At 43.0% G+C, this 20,192-nt stretch overlaps 1 protein-coding gene across 1 annotated transcript in view; it reads right to left on the bottom strand.

Moving 5' to 3' along the window:
• Positions 1-16,407, bottom strand: part of LOC119966481 (mitochondrial poly(A) polymerase) — a 47,525-nt gene extending 31,118 nt beyond the window's left edge. The window contains exons 1-4 of the mRNA XM_038798239.1: positions 16,250-16,407; positions 8,982-9,154; positions 5,085-5,318; positions 3,236-3,460 (exon numbers count right to left, since the gene is read on the bottom strand). Of these exons, the coding sequence (XP_038654167.1) occupies positions 3,236-3,460; positions 5,085-5,318; positions 8,982-9,154; positions 16,250-16,382 (765 nt within the window). The 5' untranslated portion in view covers positions 16,383-16,407. The remainder of the gene's footprint in view (positions 1-3,235; positions 3,461-5,084; positions 5,319-8,981; positions 9,155-16,249) is intronic.
• Between the last annotated feature and the right edge of the window lie 3,785 nt (positions 16,408-20,192).

Genomic DNA, 20,192 nt, shown 5'->3' with positions numbered 1-20,192 from the left:
AATGCTACTTGCCATTTATCAACCCAAGCCCGAATGTTGTCCAGGTCTTCTTGCTGCATTTGGACATGGACTGATTCCTGACCTCTGATCTGCTAGGGTTCCTTGATGCTAAGGGCAATCACTCTTTTATTTCACCTCTGGAATTCAACTCTTTTTTCCATGTTTGTACCAAGGCAACAATGAGGTCAGGAGCTGAGTGGCTCTGGTGGAATTCAAACCGAGCATCAATGAGCAAGTTATTGCTGTGTAAGTACTGCTGGGTATCACCGTTGAAAACCATAATTTTGCTGACGATTGACAGTAGACCGTAGTGACAATAATTGGTCAGGTTGGATTGGTCCTACTTTTATGGACAGGGCATACTTGGGCAACCTTCCACATTGTCGGGAAGATGCTAATATTGGAGCTTGGCCAGGGGCATTGCTAGTTCCAAAGCTCAAGCCATCAGTGTTATTGCCAGAATGCTATCAGGACCCAAAGTCTTTGCAGTGTTTAGTGCCTTCAGCCATTTTCTAAACATTAAATTGACTTGAGATTGGCATCTATGCTGGGGACCTCAGAAAAGGGCAAGACAGATCATTCACTTGGTACTTCTGACTGAAATTGAGAGAAAATGCTTCTGTCTCTTCTTTTGCACTGATGTGCTGGACTCCCAATCATTGAAGATGGGAGATAATTATGGAGCCCCCTACTCTAGTTAGTTATTAAACTGTCCACCACATTCACAACCGGATGTGGCAAGACTGCAGAACTTTGATCTGATCTGTTGGTTAGGGGATTTGTTGGCTCTGTTTATCACATGCTTCTTCCACTCTTTGTTATACGTGTAATCCTATGCTGTAGCTTCATCAGGTTGACACCTCATTGGGTGGTGCTCCAGCATGCCCTCCCATCGAACAGAGCTGCAAATCTGTTTTTTCTTTTAATTTAGAGTACTCAATTAATTGTTTCCAATTAAGGGACAATTTAGTGCAGCCAATCCACCTACCTTGCACATCTTTGGGTTCTGGGGCAGAAACCCACGCAAACACGGGGAGAATGTGTAAACTCCACATTGTCAGTGGCCCAGAGCCGGGATCAATCCTGGGACCTCGGCGCTGTGAGGCAGCAAGGCTAACCCACTGCGCCACCGTGCTGCCCTCCTGCTAATCTGGTTTGATGGCAATGGTAGAGTGAGGGCTTATGTTCCTAGATCTGTTCAAAATCTATCCCGTTTCACACAGTGGTAGTGTTGCATAATACAATGGAGGGTATCCTCAATGCGAAGACTGTACTGTGTCTCTACAAAGATTGTGTAGTCCTCCTACTATCATACAGGCAGATGCACCTATGACAGGTGGAGCGGTAAGGATAAGGTCAAGTCGTTTTTTCCCTCATCACTTCCGTCACGCAATCTTGCAACTAAAGGACTTGGTCAGCTCAATCAACAATGATTCTATTGAGACACTCTTGATGATGGACTTTCAAGTCCTCAATACATTCTGTGCCCTTGCCATCCTCAGTGCTACTTCCAATTGTTGTGCATGGTTGAATCATCAGCTGGTGGGTCTATCTTGCCAGTAAGACAGAACATTCCCAGGGATGGCGATGACTGGGACATAGCCCAACTCAACAAATTATACCTTACTGAAAATATCAGGCTGTAGCTTGATTGGTCTATGGGACAACACTCCCAGTGTTTGCACAAATGCCCAGATATTAGCAAGGAGGACTTTGCTGTTTTGACAGGGCAGCATGCGCCATTATTGTTACTGGCGCCTTGGTCAATGCTGCTGGTCCTGTAACAGTCTGATACAAGGGTATTTAAGAACCAACTACATTGCTGTGGGTCTGGAATCATATCTGGGTCAGGGAAAATAAGGATGGAAGATGATGTAATTCAGAAGATACATTAAATTAAGATTGTGCGTCTGCGTGAAGCTTTCATTAAGAACATGACAGTCTCTGGGTACCCTGGTCAGTATTCTGTCAACCAGAAAAATATTTGGAAAGGACAGACTGAACAGCAACGAGAAAGCAGAGCACTGCTGAATGGGTGGCGTGGCGAGCTAGCTGATTTTTCATACTTAATTTTTAATTTCTGCCGTCGACCTTGCACTTATTTAAGATCATCGACCTGAAATGTTAAACTCTGCTCCTGTCTCTCAACAGGCATGCCAGACCTATAGAATAGTATCAGAGAATGAATACAGCTCAGGAGGCCATTCAGCTCATCATATCCATGCCAGCTCTCTGCAAAAGCAACTTAGCTAGTTTCCCCCCTCCCCACTCTTTCCCTATAGGCTTGTCAGGTTATTTTTTCAGGTGATTATCTGATTCCACCAGTCGTAGCCAGTGCGATGCAGATGTTAACCACTCACTGCATAAAAATATTTCCTCATGTCAATGTTAGTCCTTAAATCTGTGACCTCTGGCTCTCAAGCTCGTTTCCCTCTACCTCTGCCCAGACCTTCATTGATTTTGAACACCTTTCAAGTATTCCCAGCATTTTCTTTTATTTTAGATTTCCAGTAGCTTCAATAATTTGCTGGTCTTGAATTTCTAAACACTAAGTGATGACAGAACGTAAATATCCTATGGTACACTGCAAAAGAAGGAAAAAGCTTTATAGCTCTGATTTATGGAAACAGACCAGCATGAAAGATAGCAGCTGAGGTGATGTGGATGAATGTGAATGACACAGAGAGCAGCAGAGCTGCATGGCAGCAGAAAGGGTGATGGTCATGAAGAATACAGCCTTCCCACACACCCTGGTCCTGCATTCTCCATGCCTACTGATGGCTTCTTTAAGCTGCCTCCCACTGTGCCCTCTCAACTCGCGCCTCACACTAACCAACAATACTACACACCTCCCTACTCCTACTTGCTCATGGCACAAATTTCCTCTTTTGAACTTTCACCTCCATTGAGTCCACCCACCTCAAATGGTTATTTCAAGACTCGTCACTCTTTTCACTTCTCGTTTCCCTTTCGTCACCCACCATGAGCTCACCAAGCAATTGTAAAAGTCACTGTTTACCACTTGCTACATTTCTCATGAAAACTCTGCTCCCTATCCCAAAATTGCTCAACCCCATTAGACAGCCACCACTGTCAGGTTGCACAGGGCAGCAGCTTCACTGCTTTGACTACTACAGTTTTACAAGTACCTAAAAGGTACAATTTTTCAATTGCTTTTGTATTATTTACGAGAAAAAAGAAATTCCATTTCCTTCACTGAAGTAAATGTTATTACCTTAGTATTATTTCTTCCACTAATACTGTCCAGGTCCAGAAACATGTCTAAGTCACAGCCAATCTTCCCAAAATTGTTTACGGATGATCCAAACGGTTTAATTGAGCACTCTGGAAAGTAAGCAGCTGCAATGTCCTTCACTAGGGAGCATACAAGGAAACGAAGACGGGTATTCTCTTCCGTAATCTGGTACTCTTTGCAGACTGTGTATAATTGTTCATCTATCTAAGAGAGAAAAGATAAAAACAAACAATTAACTAATAGTACTCAGATAGCATGTCAACTTAGCAGAATTTGATGGATTTAGAAAATGATTATCCTTTTTTCCTGCAATTTGACAGAAACTATGACAGTTATCAGCCATTTCGGAGTTAAAATATAAATGACAAAATTTGTTTTCCAACCAACACATTTATGACTAAGAGTTGGACTAAATAAAGTTACACAGCAGGCGAAGACATTAGTTAGTGAGGTGAGCTTCTGATAAAGATATATTTTCATAATTTAAATAAGGAAACACAATACTGAAGCATTTGCAGTCTTGTGAGAAGGCCTATTTATAATGTGATAGCTTTTGTTTCTTCTCACTCCCTTTTTCTTATCTTTTCGCCTAAGGATACAGACTTGCTGTTTAGCTCTAAGAATGTGAACTGCCCCATGTTCCTTGCCCAAGTGGGCCTGTCATGTACAAGTCTCAATATTTAATGTTTGTTGACTATTCAACATCAGGCAACATCACAGCCACGTCCACTCTCAAAAAGTGATCACAGGATAGCTCTCAGGAGCAGGAACCCTGGGTGATTTTCCCCAAATGAGCTCAGTAGGCGAGGATGATTGCAGAACCTCTTGCGCCACTGCACCCGGGATCAGTTAACCGAGCTCCACCTTTTGTGGTCTGAATCAACTACAAAGTTTAACACTCAAATTACACTTGGAATTGTACACTCATTGCTGCTGCCTGACCTTAAAGTTCAAAATGCTCTGCACAATCCAGGTTTGAAGGGGCATAATCTACCTGCACTGCTGGCTGTTTCTATAATCTCATAGAACAAAATTACTTCACACTTCCATTATTACTGATTTTCTAATACTGATTTAATATTTGGTGATGTGTAACGAGGCGTACCTAAATACAAAACAAGGTAAATGAACTTGTAGGTCACGTTGAAATTGGTCGGTACGATGTTGTGGGCATCACAGAGAGCTGGCTGCAAGGGGATCAGGGCGGGGATTTAAACATCCAAGGAGATGTGTTCTATCGAAAGGACATGCAGATACGAAAGGGGCGGGGTTGCATTGTCAACACAAAATTAAATTAGATTGTTAGCAAGCAGTGATATAGGGTCGGACGGCGTAGAAATAATGTGGGTAGAGTTGAGGTATCACAAAGGGGGGAAAAAAGACCCTGATGGGAGTTATGTACAGGCCCCCAGCAGTAGTCAGGATGCGAGGGAGAAAAAAAATCAGGAGATAGAAAAGAGATAAAAGAGTGACAATATTATAATAATCATGGGGGACTTCAATATGCAGGTGGACTGGGAAAATCAGTTGGTAGCGAATCCAAAGAAAAAGAATACATGGAATGTCTTCAGAGATAGTTTTTTTGGAGCAGATGAGGACTGAATATGAGGACTCGGGTCGCACTGAATGTCAACATTTCCCAGTTTCCAAAGTAGATAACTTTACATCTCAAAGTAGCAAAAACTACCCACAGCAGAGTGTTGATCAAAAAATATAGTATTGTTACATTATTGTGGTCATATAGCTTAGTCAAGTCCTCCACTATATTGTGGTCATGTAGCTTAGTCAAGTCCTCCACTATATTTTAGCAATCTGACTGAAAACTTACACTCTCAGCCCCAGAAAGTTTCCTTAGTAGTTCGTTAAGAGGGATGACGGCATGTTTATGGTATGGTACAGAAGGACGTGCAGCAGAAAGCTCTCTTGGATGGTTATTTCTTAGGTTGAAAAACCTGGATTTGAACGGAACAGCACATTCATGCTGGAGGCTCGGGATACTGGAAATACGTTTCAGTGTTCCTATACTTTCCTTATCAGAAAATTCCACCACTGCATAAACGCCCTGTAGAACACAAAAGAAAAAATTAATGAATATGTACATTATTGCAGTTTTAAAAGATGTGAAAACAACTATTAGCCAAGCCATAAAATCAATGTGTAACATTTCATTATATGTGCATAAACTATTCTGAAAAGATTTCTTCATGCTCAATTAAATAGATGCTGTGAGTGTTTAAGCCATAGACTACTGTGATGGAGGTGTCGCACATGAACTAAATACCCCTGGGTAAAGCTGAAGGAGGAGAGACTAAAACTCTATTCAACAGTCACTGCTGAAAGATTGGTTGTGTGAATTTGGAGAGTGGAGGATCAGGCTTGGCTGTGATACACCTTGGCATCTACAATAATGAGATGTAGTCATGGAGAAAATGTTTCCACCTACGGGGTGGCCAAAACTAGAGGTCATAAATACAAGACAGTTACTAAAAAATCCAAATAGGAATTCAAGAGAAACCATTTTCCCCCAAGTATGGCAAGAATATGAAATCAAGTAGTCGATGCTCAGATGAATTAAGGGGAAGCTATCTACGAGTGAAAGACGGGATATGCTTATCTGAAAAGGGGATGGGAGGCAGTTGGTGTGGAACATGAACACTGGGATAGACCAGTTAAGCTGAATTCCCTGTTTCTATAAAATGCTGTAGACCTGATACAACTAGCTAATAATAGGGAAAGGCAACATGCTGGGGTTAATGGGTGGAAGACGCGATTCAATGAAAGTAATGTAGAGTCAATGCTAGATGGGGGAAATTTTTTTTATAAAGAAATAAAAGCTCTTAGCTTTTCCTAAAATTGTTGTGGTTACAAATGTATCTAATACACTGGGAACGTAAAAAAAAAGATAGATGCTGAAAAAACATTACATTTCCCAGTAGTACCAGATTCTCACCTAGGATTGCGTAACATAGGGTGGCACGGTGGCGCAGTGGTTTGCACTGCTGCTTATGACACCGAGGGCCCGGGTTCGATCCCTGCCCCAGGTCACTGTCTGTGTGGAGTTTGCACATTCTCCCCATGCCTGCGTAGCTCTCACCTCCACAAACCCAAAAAGTATGTGCAGGTTAGGTGGATTGGGCATGCTAAATTGCCTCTTAATTGGAAGAAAATAATTGCGTACTTGAAATTTTTTTTTAAGGATTGCACAACATATGGCAGCAGAGTTTGAATCCAGCCCAACCCGAGGGGCCATCCTTCTCGAACACTACAAAAATGTTGGTTGGCTGGGTGGCACCTGGCGTAGTGGATTAGCACTGGGACTACGGTGCTGAGGACCCGGGTTCAAATCCCAGCACTGGGTTACTGTCCATGTGGCGTTTACACATTCTACCCGTGTCTGTGTGGGTTTAACCCCCACAATCCAAAGATGTGCTGGTTAGGTGGATTGGCCATGCTAAATTGCGCCTTAATTGGAAAAAAAATTGGGTGCTCTAAATTTATTTTTTTTTTTTTAAATGTTGTCTGACTTAATTTTCCAGAACTTATCAGAAGCTATAGCCACAATGATTCTCCATTTTCTATAACATTTAGCACTCCGATCGATTCAGTTTCTTGGTTTAAAACCTTGATATTAAGGGAAAATATTTAGCAGATTTATAGTCTGACAGTGCCATCAAGAGAGTCTCATATTCCTCAAAGTTTTTCATAGCTGACTGAATTTGTTTGCTTAATTTCACATCAAAGTTGGGGAGAAACTTCGCAAATAATTAGCACGTTCAAAATGTCATGATCTTTGAGCTACCAGAACATGTGGGACCCAGCTTGAGGTATTTCACTGCCTTACATCACATTCCCTCCTGCTACAAATTAGGAAAGTGAGAAATATTCATAACCACCTCTGTTCCACCCTGATGAAAATTGCAGATTGAGAAAATTCAGAAATTTCTCGAGCTCATGTCATGTACATTATAGATGTGCAAGCGTCCTTCTAAACAATTTTCTAAAGCTATTAGTTTGGTGCAAAATGCAGGATTTCATAGAAAATAATCAGTATGAAATGCAAAACCACATCCATCGTGGCCACAATGCAAATTGTGTTACATTCACATCAATAACCTAATTTAAGAAATCAGCTGTTGTTGGCCCACATAATAAAATGTTCTCATTCCAGAAAGAAATAAGCCTTAGGGCATAAGACAGACAGAACATACACACAGACAAAATGTATTGCTTCCACTGTTGCTTGTCTGAAACCAAGAATTAAATTTGGGACCCACTTGGTCTGCAACATAGAGTACACTGCAGCAGTGTGATTAGCCAGTCAGTGAAGAAGCCCATTGCATCAGTTTTAATGTAACCATATTGCAATTAATAACCAGTTAGGAATGCAGTTGTAACCCCCAACACGTGCAACATTTTATCTCCAAGAAGAACATAACTGCAGAATTTTAGTTGCAAACCTAATGCTTCTTAAATGTTTTCCTCCAGATTTTTATGACTACGGAAGGTTGTTTGCCAGACCCTGATACAAATTAATCCTTGTTGATTATTCTAATGCAAATGGGGTCTGTGGTGTTGTCTTCACGTTGGTGTCTTTGTTGAAATGCAGTTGTATCACAAAAAATTGTACAATAATTTACAGATGTAACCTTTTATTGATAGCAATGTGAAGGACATCATTGCTAACCTAGATATTGAGATAGAAAGGAAAACTGTGAATTCTGGGGGAAATGGATGAAACGTGGAGTGGATCTATCAATATTTATAAGCGATGAAAAAAGGACAGGTTCATGCTCAGGGATAAGTGACTCTGATGAAGGTCCGTCACGCAAAATCATTACTCTCTTTTCAGACACTGATAGAGCTGCTGCTGCTTTATTCAATCTTTTTCTGTTTCGATTTCAATCTATATAGATATAATATCCTAGCTTTAAAAAGAGTGTTGCTATCAAAGGCATAAGCAAAACATGCTTCTGCATAGGCCCCATTCATTGAGACCTCAGCCATGCTGAAGCATGATTTAAAGGAGCTCGGAATATATGTCAGGAGCGAAGATAATATCTACAAATGAAAACTGTACATGTCAAAATCAATAGGGGTAGGTTGGATTTAAAGACAGTCATATGATCTCAAGATTCATTATGTACATGCACAACACTAGCTCTGCTGTTTTAAAATTAAGGCATATGTGACTATTAGCCCATGTGATTATCCTCACGTCCTTTTCCTGTGGACTTGCCATTATCCTACCTGTGTAGCCAAAAAAACATTTTACGAAACAACTTGCGATTACAGTGCCTTTAATGTAATAAAATATCCTAAGTGCTATAAATCAAAATGTAATCCTGAGACACATACAGCAATATTAACGCCTGCACGAAAGCTTGGTCAGAGGTTTGTTTTAATGTGTCTTAATGGACAAAAGAGAGATTGAACAGTTTAGGGAAGGAATTCCAGAGTTCAGGACCGAGCCAGTTAATGGCATAGCTGCCAATAGTGGAACAATTAAAATCAGGAATACTGATGAGGCCATAATTAGAAGTATAATTACAGGTAATAATAACAGATATCTCGGACACTTGTAGGGCTGGAGGAGATTAGAGATAAGGAGGGGCCAGGCCATGGAGGGACTTGAAAGCAACAATGAGGATTTTAAAATCAAGAGCTTTATACATGGATGTATACTGAAAATGGTTTAACATTCAGACTTTGGTCTTAAAACACTTACAAAAGTTTCATAGAAGAAATATTTACTGATAGTTCCATAACTTGATAAATATTTGTAGAATTTCTTTTCACTGATATTAGAAGGACAGCTGATCAAAATGGTCCGTTCTGCTTGTTCGTGTCGTTCAGCTTGCAATGCAGAGAATGTCTTTGCAATAGTTTTCTCAGTCAAATCTGAAAATATAAATTGCTAAGTGTTCAAAAGAGAAAAAGTATATGAGTGGTATTTTCCATGGTTGTTAAAACAAAACAGATTGAGCAAGATCTCTTTGCTTCCCAATTTAACATGTTCCCTTACCAGTTTATTCTGAACAAACGAATGCCTTTGCTAAAACAGCTGCGGAAAAATTAGATGGGAACATGTTTCCTTGTAACAGAGTGGGATTTCACTCATAAATGCTAAATACAGAGCTCCTTTCTTACTAATCAGTAGCAATTGTTACAAAGCTTACAACAAGTAAACAAAATTAGTTCAAGATCCTTGGGGGGGGGGGGGGGGGGGTATTTGTCCCTTATAAATTAAATCAAACTTAATCAAACAATCTAATCAAAGTCAACGAAGCTAATTTTGACTAGATAGTCCCAAATTTTTAATCCAAAAACGATGGTCATTTGCAGCTGTTTTGATACTGTATACCACAGAGAAAAATGTTATTTATATGGCATATCGATATTACGTCCACTTAATCCATTCACCCTGCTGTCATTATGTTTGTTGCTACATTAATAAACCAAAACTTCACGTCATGTTTTATATTCTGTATAGTGCATGACAGTAATAGCATTTTCATCCGATTCAGAAATTTTTAAAAATTCATTTATAGGATGTGGGCGTCGCCGACTAGGCCAGCAGTTATTGCCCATCCCTTGCTGCCCTTGAGAAGGTGGTGGTGAGCTGTTTTCTCAAACCGCTGTGGTCCCAGAGGTGCAGGTACACCCACAGTGCTGTTCGGCAGGTGCAGAATTCCAGGATTTTGATCCAGTGACAGTGAAGGAACGTTAATATATTTCCAAGTCAGGATGGTGAGTGACCTGGAGGGAAAGATCCAGGTGGTGGTGTTGCTGCTGCTGTTGTCCTTTTAAATGGTAGTGGTCGTGGGTTTGGAAGGTGCTTCTAAGGAACCTTGGTGAGTACCTGCAGTGCATCTTGTCAATGGTACACACGGCTGCTACTGTTTGTTGGTGGAGGGATTAAATGTTTGTGGAAGGGAGAAGCAATCAAGCAGACTAATTTGTCTTGGATGGTGTTGAGCTTCTTGGGTGTTGTTGGAGCGGCACTCATCCAGGCAAGTGGAGATTATTCTATCATAGTCCTGACTTAGACCATAAGGTGTAGGAACAGAAGTCGGCCACTTGGCCCATTGAATCGACTCTGCCATTCAATGAGATCATGGCTGATATAATCCTCAACTCCACTTTCCCACCTTGTCCCATTACTCCTTGATTCCCTTACTGATTAAAAAACTGTCTACCTCAGCCTTGAACATACTTAATGACCTAGCCTCTGTGGCAAAGAATTCCACAGATTCATTACCCTCTGAGAGAAGAAATTCTTCCTCATCTTTAACAAACCCTTATTATTTGATTACGTCCTCTGATCTGAGACTCTCCCACAAGAGGGAACATTGTCTCAGCATCGACCCTGTCAAGCCCCCCCCCCCCCCCCCCCCCCCCCCCCCCCCCCCCCGAGAATCCTTTATGTCTCAGCAAGGACGCCTCCCATTCTTCTAAACTCCAATGAGTACAGGCCCAATCTACTCAACTTCTCACGAAAATCCCTCCATATCCAGGATTAACCTAGTGTGCCTTGTAAATGGTGGACAGCTTTAGGGTGTCAGGAGGCAAGTTACGTGTTACAGGAATCCTAGCTTTTGACCTGCTCTTGTAGCTACAGTATTGATATGGTTAGTCCAGCTCAGTGTCTTGTCAATGGTCATCCCCAAGAAGTTGATAGAGAGGGATTCAGCGATGGTACTGCCTTAAATATCATAGTACGATGATTAGATCCTCTCTTGTTTGAGATGGTCATTGCATGGCATTTGTGCGACACGAATGTTACTTGCCACTTGTCAGCTCAAGCCTGAATAACGTCCAGATCTTGCTGCATTTGGACAGGGACTGCTTCAGAATGAGGAATTGTGAATGGTGCTAAACACTGTACAGTCATCAGCAAGCATCCCCACTCTGACCATATGATGGAAGGAAGGTCATTAATTACACAACTGGAGATTAGGCCTATTGAAGACTGCTCCCGCCTTTCATTTACATTAGGGCTATTTGATGACACACGCCATCAAAAACTGCCTTGATGTCAAGGGCAGCCACTCTCACCTCACCTCTGGAGTTCAGCTCTTTTGTTCACATTTGAACCAAGGTTGTAATGAGTTCAGGGGCTGAGTGACCTTAATGAAACTCAAACTGAGCATCAGTAAACTGGCTATTGCTAGTTATAAGTGTTGCTTGATAGTGCTGTTGATGACCCCTTCCATCACTTTACTGATGATTGAGAGTAGACTGATGGGGTGGTAGCTTTCCAGGTTGCATTTGTCCTGCTTGTGTACGGGGCAGCATGGTAGCACAGTGCATAGCACTGTTGCTTCATAGCGCCAGGGTCAGTCTGTGCGGAGTCTGCACATTCTCCCTGCGTCTGCGTGGCTTTCTTCCGGGTGCACCGGTTTCCTCCATAAGTCCCGAAAGACATGCGGTTAGGTAATTTGGACGTTCTGAATTATCCCTCCATGTACTCGAACAGGCGCCGGAATGTGGCGACTAAGGGGTTTCCCAGATACTTCATTGCAGTGTTGATGTAAGCTTACTTGTGACAGTAAATATTATTATTATACCTGAACAATTTTCCACATTGCCAGGTAGATACCAATGTTGTAGCTATACTGGAACAACTTGGCTAGGAGCATGGCATGTTTCGGAGCATAGGTCTACAATACTGTTGCCATAATATTGTCAAACCCCCCCCCCCCCCCCCCCCCCCCCCCCGACTGTGTCAACATTAACATCCATTTATCTATTGGGTTGAACATATAAAACATCCAAGGTTCTTCACAGGAACATAATCAAAACGTCACTGAGTCAAAAGTGGGGGATATTTGTTGGGTTCCCAAAAGCTTTGACCTCAAAACTATTTCAGCTGCAGACCTCCAGGGAGATTATGGCAGAATGCCAGTATCACTGGACAAGTAATCCAGAAATCCAGGATAATGTCCTGGGGCATGGGCTCAAATCCCATCACAGCACTTGGAATTTAAACCTGGTCTTCGTAATGGTAAATATTATCATTGATTGTTGTTACAAAAACAACCTGACTCACTAATATCCTTTCGGGAAGGAAATCTCCCATCCTTAACTGGTCTTGCCAACATACGACTCCAGACTCACTGCAATACGAGGAAAGATCAAGTCGGGTAGGATTATATTCGTTGGAGTTTAGAAGAATGAGGGACAATCTCACAGAAACCTATAAAATTCTAACTGGACTAGACAGGATAGATGCAGGAAGGATGTTCCCAATGGCAGGGAAGTCCAGAACCAGGGGTTACAGCCTACGGATATGGGGTAAACCATTTAGGAGAGGAGGAGAAATGTATTCACCCAGAGTGTGGTTTACCCTGTGGAATTCTCTACTATTGAAAGCAGTCGAGGCCAGAATGTTGTATGTTTTCAAGGATTAGTTAGATATAGCTCTTGGGGCTAAAGTGATCAAAGGATATGCACGAAAATCAGGAACGCGTTAGTGAATTGGATTATCAGCCAGGGCTATAATAAATAGCAGAGCAGGTTCAAAAGGCCAAATGGCCTTCTCCTGCTCCTATTTTCTATGTAATATAGTTGTTCTTAAATGCCCTCTGCAAGGGCCTGGCAAGTCACTTATGTTAAATTAGAGATGGGGAACAATGGTTTGGCCCTGCCAGCAGTGCCCACATCCCAGGAAAGACAAATTCTCCTGCTGGTGGTAAATTTCTCTCAATCTGCACCTTCAAACTCAGAAATTTTAAATACCTTCAATAAATCTCCCCTTAATCTTTTTACTTTGAGAGCAATCGCAGTTTCTCTAGTCTCTCCACATTACTTAAGTGCCCGCTGACAACTCACTCTCACTTCTGAATCAGAGGCTTTATAAACCCACTTGAAAACTTGAGCATTAAAATCCCATGCTGAAACTCCCAAGTGTTGCACTGCTGCATTGTTGGAGGTGCCATCTTTCAAATGAGATGTCAAACCAATCTGTATCTCAGTGGACGTATAAGAGTTTGTGGTAGTATTCCAACGAAGAGTAAGGAAGGGTTTGTGTCCTGGTTAATATTTAGCCATCAACCAGCATCACATAAACAGGGTGAATGTGCTAAATTGGGAGGAACAATATTATGCAGGAACTGAAAAACCTAGATTGGGGGCGGATGTTTGAAGGTAAATCAACATCTGACATGTGGGAGTCTTTCAAATGTCAGTTGAAAGGAATTCAGGACCGACACGTTCCTGTGAGGAAGAAGGATAAATACGGCAAATTTCGGGGACTTTGGATAACGAGAGATATTGTAGGCCTCGTCAAAAAGAAAAAGGAGGCATTTGTCAGGGCTAGAAGGCTGGGAACAGACAAAGCCTGTGTGGAACATAAGGAAAGTAGGAAGGAACTTAATCAAGGAGTCAGGAGGGCTAAAAGGGGTCATGAAAAGTCATTGGCAAATAGGGTTAAGGAAAATCCCACGGCTTTTTACATGTACATAGAAAGCAAGGGAAAAGGTTGGCCCACTGAAGGACAGGGGAGGGAATCTATGTGTGGAGCCAGATGAAATGAGCGAGGTACTAAATGAATACTTTGCATCAGTATTCACCAAAGAAGAGGAATTGGTGGATGTTGAGTCTGGAGAAGGGTGTGTAGATAGCCTGGGTCACATTGTGCTCCAAAAAGATGTGGTGTTGGGCTTCTTGAAAAATACTAAAGGTAGATAAGTCCCCAGGGCCTGATGGGATCTACCCCAGAATACTGAAGGAGGCAAGAGAGGAAATTGCTGAGGCCTTGACAGAAATCTTTGGAACCTCAGGTGATGTCCCGGGGGACTGGAGAATAGCCAATGTTGTTCCTTTGTTTAAGGGTAGCAAGGATAATCCAGGGAACTACAGTCCGATGAGCCTTATGTCAGTGGTAGGGTAATTACTGGAGAGAATTCTTCGAGACAGGATCTACTCCTATTTGGAAGCAAATGAATGTATTAGCGAGAGGCAGCACGGTTTTGTGAAGGGGAGGTTGTGTTTCACTAACTTGATAAGGAGTTTTTCGAGGTCACAAAGATGATTGATGCAGGTAGGGCAGTAGATGTTGTCTATATGGACTTCAGTAAGGCCTTTGACAAGGTCCCTCATGGCAGCCTGGTACAAAAGGCAAAGTGACACGGGATCAGAGGTAAGCTGGCAAGATGGATACTATGTGGCCATAAAACTGGCTAGGCCATAGAAGGCAAAGTAACAATGGAAGGGTGCTTTTCTGATTGGAGGGCTGTGACGAGTGGTGTTCCGCAGGGATCAGTGCTGGGACCTTTGCTGTTCATAGTATATATAAATGATTTGGCGGAAAATGTAACTGGTCTGATTAGTAAGTTTGCAGACGACACAAAGGTTGGTGGAATTGCGGATAGCTACGAGGACTGTCAGAGGATAAGCAGGATTTAGATTGTTTGGAGACTTGGGCTGAGAGATGGCAGATGCAGTTTAATCCAGACAAATGTGAGGTAATGCATTTTGGAAGGTCTAATGCAAGTAGGGAATATACAGTGAATGGTAGAACCCTCAAGAGTATTGACAGTCAGAGAGATCTAGGTGTACAGGTCCACAGGTCACTGAAAGGGGCAACACAGGTGGAGAAGGTAGTCAAGAAGGCATAGGGCATGCTTGCCTTCATTGGCCGGGGCATTGAGTATAAAAATTGGCAAGTCATGTTGAGGCTGTATAGAACCTTAGTTAGGCCTCACTTGGAGTATAGTTTCAATTCTGGTCGCCATACTACCAGAAGGATGTGGAGCCTTTAGAGAGGGTGCAGAAAAGATTTACCAGGATGTTGCCTGGTATGCGGGGCATTAGCTATGAGGAGAGGTTGAATAAACACGGCTTGTTCTCACTGGGACGACAGAGGCTGAGGGGCGACCTGATAGACGTCTACAAAATTATGAGGGGGCATAGACAGGATGGATAGTCAGAGACTTTTTCCCAGGGTAGAGGGGTCAATTACTAGGGGGCATAGGTTTAAGGTGCGAGGGGCAAGGTATAGAGATGTACGAGGCAAGTTTTTTTTTTACACAGAGGGTAGTGGGTGCTTGGAACTCGCTGCCGGAGGAGGTGGTGGAAGCAGGGACAATAGTGATGTTTAAGGGGCATCTTGACAAATACATGAATAGGATGGGAATAGAGGGATACGAATCCCGGAAGCGTAGACAATTTTAGTTTAGACAGGCAGCATGGTCAGCACAGACTTGGAGGGCCGAAGGGCCCGTTCCTGTGCTGTACTTTTCTTTGATCACGTTGTTCTCTGTGGGAATATGACGCGTGCGATTTGGCCATCACGTTGGGCCATCCGTGACAGAACTTCAAAAAGGTGCTTCATTGACTGCAAAACCATTTGGGAATGAAAGGCATAATATGAATGAGTTTGTGTTTCTTCTTTCATTCATTCAATTCCTGAACCAGCTGAAAATTCTGAATTCTCCCTCTGTATACCCGAACAACTGTCGGAATGTGGTGACTAGGGGCTTTTCACAGTAACTTCACTGCATTGTTACTGTAAGCCTACTTGCGACAATAAAGATCATTTATTTATTTTTTATTATTCCAGTAAATGCCGGCTGTACCCTCGCCCAAGGTCCTGACATCCTTCATCTGGTGTCCAGTTATTACAATGCTCTGCTGAGGCCTAAATCAGCGGTTTGAAAAACTTGACGAGCAGAAAGATGGGCAGGTATCGAGTATAATTTATTTTCAAGATTGGGGGAGGGGTGGGGGGGGGCATCAAAGTCGATTCAATTAAAAAGCATGGAGGCATTCTTCCCCAGTAACGGAGACCTGCTCCGGCCTCAACAGTGGCACAAAACTATGGTGTCGTGTTGTGGCCCCCCTCGGGGTGGCTGAGAGGACAGAGCCTCTGCTTCTCAGATAGACGGAGACAGTTTGAAGCCAAGAGAGCCGCCTTCAAACCAGGCCCCGGCCGGACTCCAGGCCGAGACGTGGCCTGGGGCCTGAAAACTTACCGCCGCGGTCAGCCCTTACCTGGCTCCTCGCGGCCGTCCAAAACCGGCGCGGTCTCGGCCCAGCTGCTGGTGCCGCCGCTCCTCCTGGGACAACGGCCGAACCACAACCGCCCCGCGGCCTCGAGTCGCCGCCACCAAATGGAGGCGGCCATCTTGAGCGGGCTCAGTGCGCCTGCGCGTCGCGTCCCCGTCCCCCCCCCCCCCGGCCGCCGCCGTCGTCAACATTCAAATGACAACTGTTACCCTGAGCTCCCTCCCCAGCAAGACCGCGGCTGCATCAAGGCAAGGGAGCACATTTCAAAGCGACAAAAAGGAACCATTAGAACCTGCATTTCTATAGCTCCTTTCCGGCCAAGAAACCATCAATAGAAAGATTTGAGGACCGGAGCAAGGATTTAAGGTGATTTGAAGCGGGTGGTTAGGTTCTGGAAGGCACTGCCTGACCGTGTGGCGGAGGCAGATTCAATGATAGCTTTCAAAAGAGAATTGTCTGAAGAGAAAAAATAAATAAATGTAGGGCTGTGGGGGAAAGGTGAGGTGGGAGTAGATGAGTTGCTCTTGCAGAGCACTTGCGCTCAATGGCCAACCACCTTCAACATTCACTCCCTCCACCACCGACGCACAGTAGCAGCAATGGGTACCATCTGCAAGACCCACTGCAGGTCCTTCCACTACAGCTGACAAACTTGCACCCTCTATCACCTAGAAGAACAAGGCAGCAGATGCGTAAGAGCACCACCTGCAAGTTCACCTCCACACCATCCTGATTTGGAACTATATCATCGTTCCTTTACAATAGCTGGGTCAAGATCCTGGAATTTCCTCCAAGCAGCACTGTGAGTATGCCAACTCATGGACTGCAGAGGTTCAAGAAGGCAGCTCAACACCACCTCCTCAATGGCAATTAGGGATAGGTAACAAATAGTGGCGTAGCCAGTAACTGCCATATCCATAGAATTATAGAATCCCTACAGTGCAGAAGGAGGCCATTTGGCCCTTCGGTTTGCACCAATCCATGTCCCACCCTGTCTCTGCAACCCCATAATCTAACATTCACATCCCTTGTCACTAAGGGGCAGTTTAGCAGGGCCCATCCACCTACCTTGTTTATCTTTGGACTGGGAGGAATCCGGAGCATGTGGAGGAAACCCACACAGACACGGAGTGGGCAGCACGGTAGCATAGTGGTTAGCACAATTGCTTCACAGCTCCAGGGTCCCAGGTTCGATTCCCGGCTTGGGTCACTGTCTGCGGAGTTTGCACGTTCTCCCCGCGTGTGTGTGTGGGTTTCCTCCGGGTGCTCCGGTTTCCTCCCACAATCAAAAGATGTGCAGGTTAGGTGAATGAAATGAAAATCGCTTATTGTCACGAGTAGGCTTCAATGAAGTTACTGTGAAAAGCCCCTAGTCGCCACATTCCGGCGCCTGTCCAGGGAGGCTGGTACTGGAATCAAACCGTGCTGCTGGCCTGCTTTGTCTGCTTTAAAAGCCAGCGATTTAGCCTGGTGAGCTAAACCAGCCCCTGCCCAGTGAATTGGCCATGCTAAATTGCCCTTAGTGGCAAATGAGTAGTTTGTGGCAGGAGAGGAGACAATAACTAAGTTTTCCTAATTTTGAGCTACAGCAAGCTAAGAATTATCCAACGTTAGCTGTTGGACATAGGTCTCATATCACAGAAGCAGTTAAGTGATTGACAGAGGCAGTGATAGGCACAGACTTCAGAGGTGGTGGTGTGACTCCTGTCGTTGTGTGCAGCGTAGTTCTATAATCTAAGAGGAACTGGGCCAGTTTTATAATCTTTATTGTCACAAGTAGACTTACACTGTAGACACTGTAATGAAGTTATTGTGAAAATCCCCTAGTCGCCACATTCCGGCACCTGTTCGGGTACACAGAGGGAGAATTCAGAATGTCCAAATTACCTAACAAGCACGTCTTTCGGGACTTGTGGGAGGAAACCAGAGCAGACACAGGGAGAACGTGCAGACTCCACACAGACAAAGATGTGCACGTTAGGTGGACTGGCCATGATAAATTATCCCTTGGTGTCTAAAAAATTAGGTGGGGTTTCTGGGTTACGGCGATAGGATGGAGGCGTGGACTTAAGTAGGGTGCTCATTCCAAGGGCCAGTGCAAATTGATGGGCAGAATGGGCTCCTTCTGCACTGTAAATTCTATGATTAGGACAGCATTGTAGCACTATCAGTACTCTATTATCTCAACAAAGCGGGCATTTTTCATGTGTCAACTTAGGCAGTGAGTATCAGTGAACTATTCAACCATCTGTTCTTTTTCCTCCTCCCGAAGTCAGACAGCAAAGCAGGAGAAATGTACCATTATTGTTTTATTTAAAAGTAACTGAGGCAAAGTGAATCATCTCTGACTTATTTTAACCTATCTCAGGGATTGAAACAGGAATCTTATTATTTTAGTCATAGGGCGAAAACAAGTGTTGAATAATAAAGCGTACAGTTTTGGTCTTCAATTCTAATTATTATTATTTGAATTAACCTGAAGCTGTTCACGCAGAAACCTGCAAGTGCAGATTGGATGCAATTTTCATGGAACAGTTTTTGTGGACTCTTTGCACCTATTTCTACTATAGGCTGGAGTGTGTTGGCTGAAACACCGCTACATGTTTCAGTATGTCTAAGTAACCGAGGGAGAAGGTGCACAGATTTTCAGATGTGGCACTGGAGGTCTTGATGGAATAGGGAAGAATTCCACTTCATCCTCCTGTCCTTTACTCCTGCAACAACTGCTGCTGCTCTGCCTAACATTAGGTCTTTCTCCCATTATTAATCCAGACAAAAATGAAACCCTGGAAAAAGGCTATGATCTAGCACTCTCTTTCTCATAGTGGCTCTTCTTAGGTGGAGTCACACAGCACTAACACCTTTTTTTAAGGTAAGGTCTTCCGTGAATGTTTTGAATAAATGTAATCAATAAATGTTGGTGAAGACTCGAGAAAGTGGCCCTTCAATGTGCTTCTGAGGTCCTCTTTACAGTTTCAGCGCTAACGACCACATGAAATAATGAATATTTGTTTAAGTGGTGAGGATGTCTTTATGTAGTGCTTGAAATTAAGATCAAGGTAACATTTACTCCCATAACAATGCATCACTGTTAAGTGAGGGATTAGTGGAACCATCAGCAGCAAGTGCTGTGCGACATCACGTTGAATGGTAGTAGACGTTTGAAATGGCAGTCAGTTCTTAAATGAATCTCTGGTGCTTGTCCTAGCATTACCAAGATGGCGTCTTGCTGTTAGGACTGCCATATAAGAATCTCAAATTTGCAATTTGTATGGCTGTAAGGGAAAATGATTAAACCACAGGACTGATATCTCTGACCAGTAGATACCTTTTCAAAGTTAAAATGAACTTTAATTTAAACACAGAATCAAACACATTAATAACACAGTAATACCTTTCCAATTAACAGTTAAAACTGTTCATAAATAAAAGAGAAAAAAATTAACTCCCTATCTATACTTACCACTATATATTCCAATTAAGCAACTCAATACAGATCAAATGAAACTTATAAATAAAGTTAACAATCAGGGTCACTTACTTATCTGTGCAGACCTTTGGAAAGAGGCCCTTTCAGGAACAACCTGAAAATCCTTCTTGTCAGACTTCAATTTAAAATCTTATAGCAGACGGGAAAACTACAGACAAACTTGGCTCCATCCTTTAATTACATTATATCTACCCTAAGTATAAGGCATTCTCCAGTTTCCTCCCACAAGGATGTCCCATGACCCGCTTAGCTAGGAATAAACACAACCCCTCATAAATTATCTACACCATTCTGAAATTTTTCTTCTCTCTATATATATACTTCCTCTGTTTTTTTCTCCTTTTTTTTGTTTTGTTTTGTTTTCTCTGTGTGTGCATTTGTAAGTATACCGTGTATAAAACACAACAAAAACAGAGGTAAAATAAAATAAATTATCTA

Source organism: Scyliorhinus canicula, chromosome 5 (genome assembly GCF_902713615.1).
Source record: "Scyliorhinus canicula chromosome 5, sScyCan1.1, whole genome shotgun sequence".
Lineage (NCBI taxonomy): Eukaryota > Metazoa > Chordata > Chondrichthyes > Carcharhiniformes > Scyliorhinidae > Scyliorhinus > Scyliorhinus canicula.
This window is presented reverse-complemented; position numbering and strand designations above follow the sequence as displayed.